The following is a 14399-nucleotide window of genomic DNA, read 5'->3' as shown; positions in this document are numbered from 1 at the left end:
AAAATGAACGGTGACAGCAAACAAGGAAACAGAGAAAAACAAAGGGCGAGATATGAAATTGATAAACATGCCAAATAAGGGTGGGATAAACTGGACACTAACTGAACTCATTCTTTTTGAAAATATTTGTTTCTTAACTACAAAGAAACAAACACAAAATATGTTCCTAAAAACCCAAAACTTTTCTAGGTTAAAGTCAATTCAAGAAAAACATTAACTGCATTATAATTTAATTGACTAGGTCCTAATTTAATTGGATCTAGGACCAAGAAAAAAATATAAGCAATTAAAGGGCAGTCTGCGATGGATGGGGAAATCTGAATATGTACTATATCATTACTATATCATGTTAATTTTTGATGGTATAGTAACCATGTTGTGGGTATGGAAAGGAATGTCCTACTATGTCAGGGTACATGGAAAAGTACCAGGGTATTAAGATGTCTGCATCTTAATTTTCAAGTGGTATGTGAAAAACAATACATGCTTGTGTATGTGTGTATACGCATAGGTCTACATATATAAAAGAAAATATACAGGTGTTTACTCATTCGAGGTTTCAATACATTGTAATTTTTAGTGTTGCTATTGGAGGAAAAATAATGGTATTTTTTTATCACCAATGGCATCTTGGATTTAATAAAAATACATTATGCCTTTAAAATCCATACATATGAAATATTCCTCAGTTACTACTTACATCTCCCTGAACAGATTGCACAATCGGAGTTGAAATTCTAGATATAGAATGGCCAGTGTTGTTGGAAGACGACATTTGTACCTGTTTTTCAAAATTATTAAAAGACATACAAAAACAGCTTTTTAGAAAAATAAATTTACAATGAAATGGGCCTTAAGCAAATTAATTATTCCTAAGAAGCCAAAGGCAAATATGTTCCCTTTTAGATTTGAAAATCACTTTTGAACTTTTGAAAAATACTGAAGCTACTGCTATGAAATCTGGCTTCCTTTATACACTATTTTAAAGATGAATATTTGTCTAATGGAGAAAAGTAACATCTATAACTATATGTTCACAAAAGTAAAAGTAAACTGAAAAGCATAAAATTTCACGAGCGAATTAAAGGTATTAATCCTACTTGAGAAATAAAAAGCATACATGTCTTCTAATGGAAAGAAAAGTATCTTCATTGAAAACATTGTTTGGAAACAAATTTACAATCATTGCTTTCTCTAATGCATTGCATAAGAAATGAAAACACTCCAAATGTAGTGGATCCCATTATAAGTTACAGTAAAGAAAGGAAAATAGCATTTCCACTTTTGTCCTCTTACTCTGAGTTGTTGGTTTGATTAGCAAAAATTAACCCCTGCTTCCAACTGAATATTAGATATTTTAAAATAAACAATAAGAAAGAACAAAAATCACCCCTATTTGAACAATGGTTTGGTACCTTGTTTGTTAATGACTGTGCAGGGATAATCGGTGACGGAGAAGAAGTCATCACAGATGAACTAAATTTTACTGGAGGCTGTGAAGAACTGGTGATGGGTACAGTGATTCTCTGTAATACTGGTACTTCCATTTCCTAGAACACAGTATGTTTTATAATGATATACTTCATCTTTTCTGTCATTCTTATATCTCTACATTTTTTCAGGTAGAATTTATATAGTTAGAGGAAAATTTAGAACATGGAGAAAGTAACACCATACAGTGTTAATTATAATAAGCACTCTTGAATCAAGAAAACTACACGAGATTTGAATACCAGCTGTGCCACCAGCCAGCCATGTGACTGGGAACCTAACTGCCCTAAGTATCAATCTCCTAATCAGTGAAAATGAAGGAAAAAAATAATAAACCCCAGTGGTAGTATTAACATGAAATGAAAAGTTGTATATGGTTACAGCACATAAATCAAGAATTTAAGAAACGTCTTTTCTCATGAGTTTGGTGAACTGCCTTGGTTTTTAACCCAATATAGCAAAAGCCATCCCAAGTCTCACATGAACAGATTAAGAACAAATAAAAAGAGTTCCGCCTCTGTTCATGGAGGAATAGATCATATATGTCAATTCCCTGACATAACAATTACAAACGCTAGACAAAATATTAAAGCGACCATCTGAAAATACTAAAGAGCAAACAAAAACAAGCAGAAACTGGAGGGGAGAAGACACCTCAAGAAAAGAGAAGCACTGAGTGAGTTTCCTGTTCTTTTTATGAGTTAGGGCCACTAGATACTTGAAATTCAGAGAGAAAACAGCAAATGTGTTGGGTGAAGACTCTCAGGTAGAGAATGTGACCACGGCAGCTAGACAGGAGATGCACAATTCAAGAGCAACAGGAGGGGAGCCCCAAGTCTGCATGTAAGTGTCCAACTACCTGGCAGACCTGTAACTACATGAGTGGAAGATGGACAGACAACCAACAGCCAACTCAGACTAAAGAGTTTCTCGGCTGCTGCCCACAACAGAGGAGACAGGGTTTGAGTTCAGGTAACTTCACTCCCACTAAAACAATCTGAATCACTCCAAATGGACGCAGTTTATTATGCATAAACCACACCTCAGTAAAGTCAACCTCTCCCCAAAAAGTAAAAATAAAGACACTTTCAGGTAAAAGAAACCTAAGAGAATCTGTTGCCATAAAACCTGCCGTATGAGGTCTGCAGAGTAGGGAAATGATACCAAACGGAAATTCAGATTTCTGGAAAAAATAATTTCTGGAAATAATATGTGACAAATCATTAGGGGGGAAAATGAAAACAACAACACTATTTTTCACTAAATTTCTTTAAAATATGAAGTTCTGAAAATTAAGTTTGCGAAGTACTTGCAATGATGTTGCTAACCTTTTTTGATACCAGACTGCATTATGCATTTGTACCAACTGGACAAAAAGTTAACCAAGTTTACTATTTGGAAGTGTTGAAAAGACTGTGTGAAAAAGTTAGATGAAAATGACCTGACTTGTCACCAACAATTGATGGCTCTTGCATCATGACAATGCACCAGCTCACACGGCACTGTCTGTGAGGGAGTTTTTAGCCAGTAAACAAATAACTGTATTGGAACACCCTCCCTACTCACCTAGTCTGGCCCCCAATGACTTCTTTCTTTACTCAAAGATAACAGAAATGTGGGAAGGAAGACATTTTGATGACATTCAGGATATCAAGGGTAATAGAATGACAGCTCTGATGGCCATTCCCAAAAAAGAGTTCCAAAATTGCTTTGAAGGGTAGACTAGGTGCTGGCATCAGTGCATACCTTCCCAAAACGAATACTTCGAAGGTGACAGTAGTGATATTCAGTAATGAGTTATGTGGCACTTTTTCTAGGATGAGTTTGTGAACTTAATTGTCATAAACGTATATATAACGGGATAAAGCAAAAATTGTAGGCTGTGGGTTTATAGCCTATGTATCTAAATGTAACAAAAATTACAAGTACGGTGGTAAATCAAACTATAAAGGTGCAAGATTTTTACATTCTGAAAGGAGTGGCACAATATTAACACAAAGTAGAATGGAAAAAATTAAGGACATAAACCGTAATCAAGAGGAACCACTAAGTAGCATCAAGAGAGAGAAATAAAAAGTGAACAAGTAATGAAAACAATTACAAAATGGTTGGCCTTTATCCAACTATGTTAATAATTACATTAAATATAAACATTCAAATTAAAAGGCAGAAATAGATAAAAAAAAAAAAAAAAGACAAGAATCAACAATATGCTGTCTACAAGAGATTATTTCAAAAATAAACACTCAGTTTGGAGTTTGGAAGTTTATGGATGGAAAAGATAGAACCTGTGTTTAGTAAGCAAAAGGAGGCTGATTCTAGTAATAGAATGGCTGGCTAGATGACTACCAGATAAAGTAGGTTTCAAGACAAAAAATATCTCCAATGTTTTTCTGTTTTTTGGGTTTTTTTAAAGGACAGTTAGTAATATTCACAGGGACATATCAGTGAGGAGCTATAATAGATGCAAGGTGCATGCTGCAATGAGGGCTTCAAAATATACATAGCAAAGATTGACCTAATAAAGGGTGAAAGACAAATTCACAAAACGTAAGTAGACAACTTTAACTCCTATCTCACAACAATTTTAATAGACGAATCATACACCACCTCTTAAAAAAAATTCAGCAAAAACAAAGATGATGTAAGAAATACTATCAGTCATCTTATCTGACTTCTCTAGACCATTATAGCCAACAAATGCATAATATACCTTTCTAAAAATTCATCTAGTAAACCATACACTGGGCTATAAAACAAGTCTCGATTAATTTCAAAACATGAAAATGATGATTAAAATCAGTTTTAATCCAAGGAATCACATAGGATATCAATAAGGAAATTAGAAAAAAACATGAAAGAACTACTGTAATGTTCTGACAGATAATAGGAGAATTTCCTTCCAGCCCAGAAACAGGCAAACGTTTCTTAGGACAAAAAGAACAGTAAAAATAATGGGAAAAAATACATAGATTCAAACTTCATAAAATTTAGAACATCTAGTGATAAAAAATACTATTAAGAAAATAAATGGAGAATCAACAGTAGATTAGATGAAGCAGGGATTGAATCCACGATTTAGAAAGTAAGGTAGCAGAAAACACCCAAGCAGAAAAACAAAAATATAAAAATAAAATAAAATAAAAATGAGGCGAGTTTAAGGGGCCTCTGGGACAACATCAAGGGTACCGACACTTGCATTATGCCTGTACCAGAAAAAGAACAGATAGAGCAAGGGATTGAAAACCTATTTGGAGAAATAATGACAGAAAACTTCCCTAACATGATGAAGAAAGTAGCCCAAGAAGTGCAGAGTCCCAAACAAATGAACCCAAAGAGGCCCACACCAAGACACACTCATAACTAAAATGCCAAAGACTAAAGACAAAGACAGAATCCTAAAAGCAGCAAGGGAAACACAATTAGTCACCTACAAAGGAGCTCCTATAAGTCTATCAGCTGAATTCTCAGCAGAAACTTTGCAGGCCAAAAAGGATTGACAGAAAATACACAAAGTAATGAAAATCAAGGACCTACAACCTCAATTACTCTATGAAGCAAAGCTATGAGGTCTCACAATTCAGTTCGAGAACTCATCCTAGAAAAAGTGCTACATACTTCCTTGCTGAATATCACTATGGTCGTACTCCCTTTGGGAAGCTATGCACAGATGACAGTGCCTATTCCAACCTTCAAAGCAATTTTGGAACTCTTTTTTGGGAATGCCCATCAGAGCTGTCGTCTTATTAACTTTGATATCCTGAATGTCATCAAAATGTCTTCCTTTCAATATTTCCTTTATCTTTGGGTAAAGAAAGAAGTCATTGGGGGCCAGATAAGGTGAGTAAGGAGGAGTTTTCAATACAGTTTTTGTTTATTGGCTAAAAATGCCCTCACGGACAGTGCCGTGTGAGCTGGTGCATTGTGATGCAAGAGCTGCTCTGGGACCATTTCTGCACACACATTTCTCATGCCAAGATTTTCAGTTAAGATTTTCCTAACTTTTTCTATCGATGTTACATGGTCTGTTATGCTTCTCACAGTTAGCCAATGATTTTGAGGCGCAATTTGATGAACTTTTGCAATGTTTTCCTCAATTCTGCTCATTGCTGCCTGCCCTGAGCACTCTTCATCAGTGACACAATCCCTCTCCTCAGAAAAACACTTACTCCATTTGCTCACTGCCATTTTCTTCATGGCATTATCGCTGCCATAAACTTGGACTAACATGTCCATGATTTCACTTCCACTCTTGACAAGTTTAACAAGAAATTTAATGTCTGTTCGTTGCTCTAATACAAGGTCAAGCATTCTCACGATGGCACACAAAAGCACGCAACAACAATAATGAACATCACTCAGCATGACACCACAACACGTAGACACAAACACCGCTGTGAGAGAGACACTGTTATACCAAGGTTATGAAACCTTACGGAGCTGTTTGTACAGTGCTGCCAATGTGAGTGCAACACAGTGAAAAGTTCGCAAACTTAATTGTCAGAACACATGCATTTGTGTGATTTAGCCTCAAAGGACAGATAAAGAGTTTCCTGGACAAGAAAAAAACTAAAGGAGTTCATCACCCCAAACTGGTATTACAGAAATGCAACAGGGACTTCTTTAAGAATAATAAGGAGAAAACAAAGAAAATGAAAAAATATGAATAATAAAATGGAAATACCGCACAAACATCAATAATTACTTTCAGTGTAAATAGATTAAATGCTCCAATCAAAAGATAGAGTGGCTGAAAGCACAGAAAAATAAGACCCTTACATATGCTGCTTATAAGAGACTCACTTCAGATTGAAAGGCACTAACAGGTTGAAGTAAAGGAATGAAAAAAATATTTCGTGAAAACGGAAACAGAAAAACCAAACAGACAGAAGATCAGGTAGCAATACTGATACCAGAGAAAACAGACTTGAAAACAAAGGCTATAACAAGAGACAAACAAGGATCCAGTAATCCCACTTCACAGTATTTATCTGAAGAAATCGAAAAACTATTTTGAGGAGACATGTGCATCCATATGTTCATTGCAGCGTTGTTTACAATGTTCAAGATGTGGAGGCAGCCTGGGTGTCTGTGGATGAATGCATGGATAAAGAGTAGGTAGTACATATATACAATGGGATATTGCTCGGCCATGGATGGGGATGGATTCTTGCCAACTGCAGCGACATGGATGGACTCGGAGAGTATTGTACTGGGTGGAACATGTCACAGAAGGGCAGATAAAATGTGACTTTGCTTATTTGTGGACTCTAAAAATTAAAATAAACAAATAAAACAGTAACAAACTCAAACATACAAAGTACATATTAATGGTTGCCAGATGGAAGGGGGTGGGATGAGTGAGAAAAGGGACGAATCAAGACGTATAAATTGATTGTTACACAGTAGTCATGGCAATTTAAAGTACTGCATAAAGAACATAGTCAATAATATTGTAGTAACAATGTAGGGTGTCATATGGGTATTAGATTTATTGGGGTGATACTTGGGAGGGGAATTAAGGGGCAGGATGAAAAAGGTGAAAGCATTAAGGAGTACAAATGGGTCAAAATAGTCTTGGGGATGTAAAGTACAGCACAGAGAATACAGTCCAGAATGTGGTAATAACTATACATACTGCTAGGTGGGCACTAGACTAGTTAGAGGGATCACTTCTTAATTTATATAAATGACTAACCACCATGGAGTACACATGAAATTAACATAAAATAATATAGAAAGTTGAAAGGAAGGAAGGGAAGAACAAAGGAAGGAAGGCAGGAAGGCAGGAAGGCAGGCAGGAAGGCAGGAAGGCAGGAAGGCAGGAAGGAAGGAAGGATGGAAGAAAGGAAGGAGGGAAGGAAGGAAGGAACAGACAGAGGGAATAAAAGGAAAGCCACAGTGCGAGAAAAATATTTGTAAGGCATGTCGCAGACAAAGTATTTGCATCCAGAATTTATAAGGCGCTCATACAACTCAGTAATACTAAGACAACCCAATTTTTTAAAGGGCAAATGTTCTGAAGAGAGACCTCACAAAGGAAGACATACTTGCAGCCAAGAAGCACATAAACAAGAACACATTACTAGTCATGAGGGAAATGCACAGCAAAATTACAATGACACAGCAGCATACACAAAGCAGAATGGCTACAATTGAAAAGAGTGCAACCAACTACTGGTAAGGATGTACAGTGATGGAAAGGTTCACATACTGTTGGGGGGACTTTAAACTATTACTCACACCTTCACTTGTAGGTATTTACCCAAGAGACATAAACATATGTCCACAAACAGATGCAAGAATGTTCACAGCAGCTTTTCATAAGAGAAGGGCAGAACACAGTACACACCGAGTAGCTGCACTGATATGAATGTTTAGATCAAGCAAAACCAACAGATGGTGTGAAAAATGAGAACACTGAACTGATCGCCCTGGGGTAGGAGGCAATGATTATTGACTGGGAAGGAACAGGAGTGAATTTTCCTCATGACTGAAAATGTTCCATGCCTCGGTAGTCTTCGGGTTACACAGGTGTAAACACCTGTCCAATTCATTCAATGGTACACCTAAGAGTTGTACATTTCACTACATGTAAATCTTGCTAAATTAAAAAACAACAAATGTTTAACTATAGTTTAGCAATGTATGCCAAAGTATTTGCGGATGAGGTGTATTCATATCTTCAACTTCGTTGGCAATGCACCCAAATCATAATTAGATGGATATGTACTTCATGAAGCAAATAGAACAAAATAATAGAATCTTCATTCTGGGAATATGTATCCAATTGCACAATTCTTTCAACATTTCTTCTGTGTGAATCTTATAATCAAATATGGGAGTGCAGAAAAACAAAAGAAAACATTTAGGTATTTCTGTAGGGACGTTTCTTCCCAACGCAACCCTAGCCGTATTTTCTTCCCCTTAGACCCTTATAACACCTGCGTACATAAGTTGAACAACCTATTTCTCACACCAACTCCTTAAGCTTGGAAATACTGTTTCTTTATACTATGGACCTTGAACCAATTCTAAGTTGATTCCTAGTCACCAAAATTTTGACTTGGTTGATCAGACATAGGTCCCACAAATCTGGGGAAAAGAAAGTCATGAACTGTTATCAGATGCTTATAGACACCTCAAGCTGAACATAACTGCCATCAAATATGGGACTTACTATGTGTTAACTTTATAATACCTTTACTTGGGTTATCTCACATGAGGTACACACTATTGCTGTGGATGAGGAAACTGAGGCACGGAGATATATAGCCCAATACCATATAGCTATTAAATAGCAGGCACCCTACAGACACAAGGTAAATATACTCAGTATTTATATCTCCATTTTAAAGAGAAGGAAGTTGATGTGCAAAGAGGTTATGTTTGCCAATGTTACTCACACCACGAAGCAGCAGGACTGTACCTGACAGGATAATATCAAGCGATTAAGCCTCCCAAACTCTGTCTTATTATATACTACTTAACTATTCGGTATCAATGGACTTTTTCATTATAAAAATGAGACTGATATCACAATAGAGGCAAAATGACAATGTTTAATGACTAATACTCAATTCCTACAATGGAGGGAGTGGGCCCAGATAAGAGAGGAGGAAACAAAGAGCCATAAAACGCCTAACAGTGAGTGTACCAGGTAGTAAGAGCATGAAAAACAAACAAACATTTAGACACCACCACCCTCCATCTCTCAATACAGGATTATCAGACTATACACAAATCTGCGAAATGGCTAAAATTGAGCTACTGGCATCAACCTGAGATTCAGCTAAAATCTTAGCAATTATATCTTTAAAATTTGACAGTGAGGAAAATAAGCAAATTGACCAATCTGTCATCAGGCAAATAACAAACCAAGCTAATGTTTTCTCAAAGACATAGACTTTCCAAAGTTTGGACCACTCATTTTACTTTGAAAAATATAAACTTGTCTAAAGAACAAGCTCATGCTATATTAATCGATATTACTTTCCTCATGTAAACAAGGCAAGACAAATAATGTGTTTCTTAAATGTAATTACGTCTGCATAAAGAGCTTTAATAACAAAAGAAAATCGGTCTGCTAAGAAAACTACAAAATTCTACATACTGTATAATCAATAGCATTCAAGACTTTTCTGTCAAGATGTCAGATACACTGATATAGTCCCTCCCTTCACAACACTCCAGCCCAGCAACAGGTAGGAACCAAGGGAAAAATAGAGCCTCAGGACCAGTAACTACACTGAGGCCGCCAGCATAAATACCAACAGAGAGGTGTATGGTAGAAAGCCCAATCTGCCACACTAGTCATGATTCTGGTGAATCAGAGAGCCCCAAAGAAAAAGTGCTAAACAGAGAAAAAGGAGATAAAGAAAAAATGGGGGGGGGGGGGGAAGGCCTCCCACTCTCAATAAGGCAGCAAAGCAAAACACCAAAAGACATGAACAAAATTATTGCTAATACATACAGAACTTTCAATCAAAACATCATTTTACAGTCAAAAGAAACTGTTATCAGATCTCCTACTGAAAAGCCTAAAAATATACTCGTAAAGAACTCATGAATCAAGGAGGAAGTCACAAATGAAATTTTAACTAGAAATAAATGACAGAAAGAAGCATTAGGAATCAAAACTTAACTGATCCAGCTAGGCTCGGATTCATTTATAAAAAGACTGCAAGGACCTGAGTTCAGCTCAAAGTAGAGAGAAAACAAATACAACAACCTATAGAAAGAAAGGTTAAATTAAACAATCTTCAGTTAGTCTGAATCTTTTCAAAAGTTTCGTATTTAGGACATATAAAGGACTCTCCTTAATACAAGTAATAATGGATAATGAAAAAGTGGATAGAGAGAAAAAACAAATGGCGAAGAAACTCACAAAAAAATATCTCCTCTTCCTGGTAAACAACAAAATGCAAAGTAAAACACCAAAGGCCTACCACCTCACAGATATCACAATGGAAAAACTTTAAAATAAACAAAATCAAGTACTAGTAAGGACACAGAAACAGCACACTACCCACAGTAATGTCGAAGTGGTAAGCTGTAAAACTACTTTGAAGAGCAATGAGGCAACACATCACACATCTGAAGGTGTGTATGATCCCCTATAATCCAACCCCATTCCTGGATAAAGAGCCTACAGAACAGCCGGCACCTGTGCCCAGGGAGACGTGCATGGACACTCCGCTCAGCATGTATGAGGAATGGACCCAAATGTACTCTGCAGAATGGATTGTGGGAAATCTTCCTACAGGATAAATATGTAACAGTGAAATTCAATAACCCAGAGTTATCTTTCACGACACTGATAAGTTTAATAAGTAATATGAAGAAAAAGGCAAGTGAGATGAATACATACAATATTAATCCACTTATAGACACTTCAGATATTCGCTAAACTAAATCATGTAATATTTTGAGGGTCAAATAATTTCATGTGTCATATTCTCTTGGAAGAATTATGGCTTTTTGATGATACTCGTGAAATTATAGGTGCTAGGTTAGGTTTTAAATCACAGTGAACGTGATTTAAAATTTAAAAGCCTGGTAGTTTAAAACACACACACACACACACACACACACACACACACACACACACACTACTTGAAGGGACTGTTTCAGTGGCAGGTTAGTCTTGTGCTGGGTCACCCCAAAGCCCACCCTTTCACACCTCCCCTCACCAGCACACCCAGGCCTTTAATAAACATCAAAAGTATTAACTATATAACCTACCTCCTCCTCTGGGGGTTTAGTTGCCACAAAGTCCGATCTCTCCTGTGTCATGTTGTTACCTTCATTATCAACTCCAGGAGATAAACCATTGGCCGCAGACAGATTGAAATTTGGGTAAGATAAACCACTAGGCAAAAAAGAAACAAAAAAAAGGAAATAAAAAAATTAAAGGAAATTAAGGCAACAGATATATTACGCTTCTCCATAATTTGTGAAAGGATTACCTAAATAATAGAGAACTACTAACAGCTGAATATGATGTTAAACCTTGATAGATTTCTTTGTGTAAAGAGTTCTATTTTCCAACCTTACTTAATCTTCAAAATGGCTTATGTGAATCAAATATAGACCTTACAAACTAAATATAATGTTTAGCTATAAGGATGACATTACCTTTGTTCTGTATTTTGCTCTGGTGTCACAGCTTTCCCGTCTACAGTCTAGAAAAAATGAACACACCGTATTTAAATGCTTGCTTATTTGTTCTCATTTTTGTAGTAGCATCCTTCTGTCTGTGAGTTTTCATATTTGGAATCAGGAATTTCATGCTGCTCAGTTAATGAAACCTAAAATTGGCAACTTATACCCTGCCTTCAGAATGGTACACAAGAGTAAGAGCATAATTACATACACATAAAATGTCATCGAGTACAACTGTCCCTTAAACAAAATGGTAATATACAAACTTAATCTACTACCAACCTTAAAAAGACTTTTACTTATCTCTTCTAATGGCTTATTAAACACACAAGCAAATTCATAAAGATATTCCTTTAGAAATTATTCTCTGAAACTGAGGAGTTCATCCATGATAAGGAATCAGACTTTCTTACAGAAATAAATGATTGATAAAAGGGCTAGGGCCAGGAATTTACAAGATGAGCCTGTATTACTTTATAATATCAAAAAGAAACTAAATGGTCAAGAAATAACATGGGAATATCCAAAGCACACAAGAGCCCGGCCGAAGACCAATATGGGACAATATGAGCATTGAAACAAATTACGCTAATGAAGGATTTAGCCTATTAAATGTAAAAATTCATGTGACATGAAAAATAAACACAAAAATAGACAAAAAGAAGGAACAAAGAATTAGAAAATCACCTTTTGGCAATTAACAAATAATAGATTCAGGCAAAAATCCTCAACGATGCTAACACAACTGGGTGAAAAGGACATTTATGTGCTCAAAGTAGTCTTCTCCACAAGAAAGTTACTAATAATAAAAGGTAAAATATAGTCACTTTACAGTGGACAAATCCCACTGACACTACCTTCGGTAATGATCACACAGCCAGGAATGGGATGAACTGACAGCATGTGCCTCCTACATGATACACTGAAAAGAGCTCAGCATCCATTCTGGGGTATTACTACCAAAAGTACACAACTGGAATCCAATCAGGAGGAACATCACACATCCCAAAATCGCAGGGCATGCTACACCGTAACTTACACTCTTCAGAATTATCTATGATGTGAAATACCAAAAAAAAAAAGAAAAAAACCCACAAAATCTTTAAGGGACTGTTATAGACTAAAACATGATTTTGGATTCTTTGTCTTTTGGATAACTGGCAATATCTAAAGAAAACCTGTACATTACATTAGATAATAGTATTGTACCAACATTAACTTTCCGAGTTTGATAATTATTAGCCATTTATGTAAGGATTTCCTTGTTGGTAAAAAATATGCAGATAAAGATAAAGCAAATGTAGTAAAATGTGGAGTTCTTCAAATTTGTCTTGCAACTCTGCAGGTCCAAAATTAAATTCAAAATACTATTTAAATATTGATCAAGCAAATCATGACAGTTGAATCCAGATAAAAGAGTAATACGTCAACATTTTATTATTCTTTCAACTTCACTTTGAAACATTTCAAGAAATGGAGTTGTTATGAAGATCAAATCCGATTAACTATATATAAGTAAAAGCACAAATGGTAAGATGTTATGTAAATAAAAAAAAAATCACTTTAATTAAATGACACAAGAAAACAGACAAACCCAGATTGTGGGACATTGTATAAGACAACTGGTCTGGTCTCTTCAAAAAGCAATGTGTTCAGGAATTCCACTCTTAGATTACAAACCCCAAGAGAAATGAAAATATATGTTCACCAAAACAACAAGAACAACACCAAAATCAACTTTTACAGAAAAGTTCATAGCAGGACTATTCAATAGTACAAAAGTGAAAATAACACCAATGTCTATCTCCTCCTGAATGGATGAGCAAAATCTGGCACATCCAAATAAATATTATTCAGCCATAAAAAGGAATGAAGTTCACATACTTGCTATGACATGGATGAACCTTGAAATCATTATGCAAAGTGAAATGAGCCTGTCACAATTAAGCCCATATTTTGAGAATCCATTTATATGAAATGTCCAGAATAAGCACATCTACAGAGACAGGTCAGTGGTTGCCTAGGGCTGGAGGGGTAGGAGTGAGGGATCACTACTAACAGGTACATGTTTTTGGGGGTCAGGAAAATGGAGATGGAAATGTTCTAAAACTGACTATGGTGATGGCTGAACAACTCTGTGAATACACTAAAACCACAGAATAGGTAAATAGGTAAATGTTTTGGAATCTGAATTATATCCCAATAAAGAGGTGAGTTAAAAATAAAAATAATGTGGTGAGAGGGACAATTTCAGGTCTAGAAAGACAAAAGTGAAAGCAATGTGTAAAACTTGTATTCTGGTTAAAAAATACAGCTATAAACATCATCTGAACATAGACAAGATATTAGAGAATATTAGGAAGGAACTGGCATTAGTTTCTTATGTGTGATAATACAGAAGAAATGACTTAGAAAATGAATGCCAAAGCACTCAGAGTTGAAAGATGTGATATCTGAAATTTATATGTGGTAGTCCACCAACGCAAAGTACATACATAAATAAACCTAGAAAAATTATTTAGTCTAAACCATGAGTACATACTAGTGCTTACCAGTAAACGATAATTTGCGATTTGATTGAGGTGCCAGCCATTATAAACCCATACTAATTCATAATTATCACTAATTCACAAAGTGTATGCATTATCTACTTGGTAGACTGAGATGGTACAGTGCTTGTGTTTTACATTATTTATTCTTGTTCATTTTCATCTATACTCGAAGACAAGTGAAAATAGACACAT

At 35.8% G+C, this 14399-nt stretch overlaps 1 protein-coding gene across 3 annotated transcripts in view; it reads right to left on the bottom strand.

Moving 5' to 3' along the window:
- The window catches only part of LOC141572141 (nuclear pore complex protein Nup153-like), a 45199-nt gene that overhangs the window by 18166 nt on the left and 12634 nt on the right, over nucleotides 1–14399 (bottom strand). For all 3 annotated transcript variants that reach the window (XM_088791357.1, XM_088791359.1, XM_088791358.1), the window contains 4 exons: nucleotides 11629–11675; nucleotides 11236–11362; nucleotides 1416–1550; nucleotides 701–781 (listed from right to left, as the gene is read on the bottom strand). In XM_088791357.1, the coding sequence (XP_088647483.1) occupies nucleotides 701–781; nucleotides 1416–1550; nucleotides 11236–11362; nucleotides 11629–11675 (390 nt within the window). The remainder of the gene's footprint in view (nucleotides 1–700; nucleotides 782–1415; nucleotides 1551–11235; nucleotides 11363–11628; nucleotides 11676–14399) is intronic.

This window comes from Rhinolophus sinicus, chromosome 14 (assembly GCF_057876585.1).
Source record: "Rhinolophus sinicus isolate RSI-liver-muscle chromosome 14, RSI-T2T, whole genome shotgun sequence".
Taxonomy (NCBI): Eukaryota; Metazoa; Chordata; class Mammalia; order Chiroptera; family Rhinolophidae; genus Rhinolophus; species Rhinolophus sinicus.
This window is presented reverse-complemented; position numbering and strand designations above follow the sequence as displayed.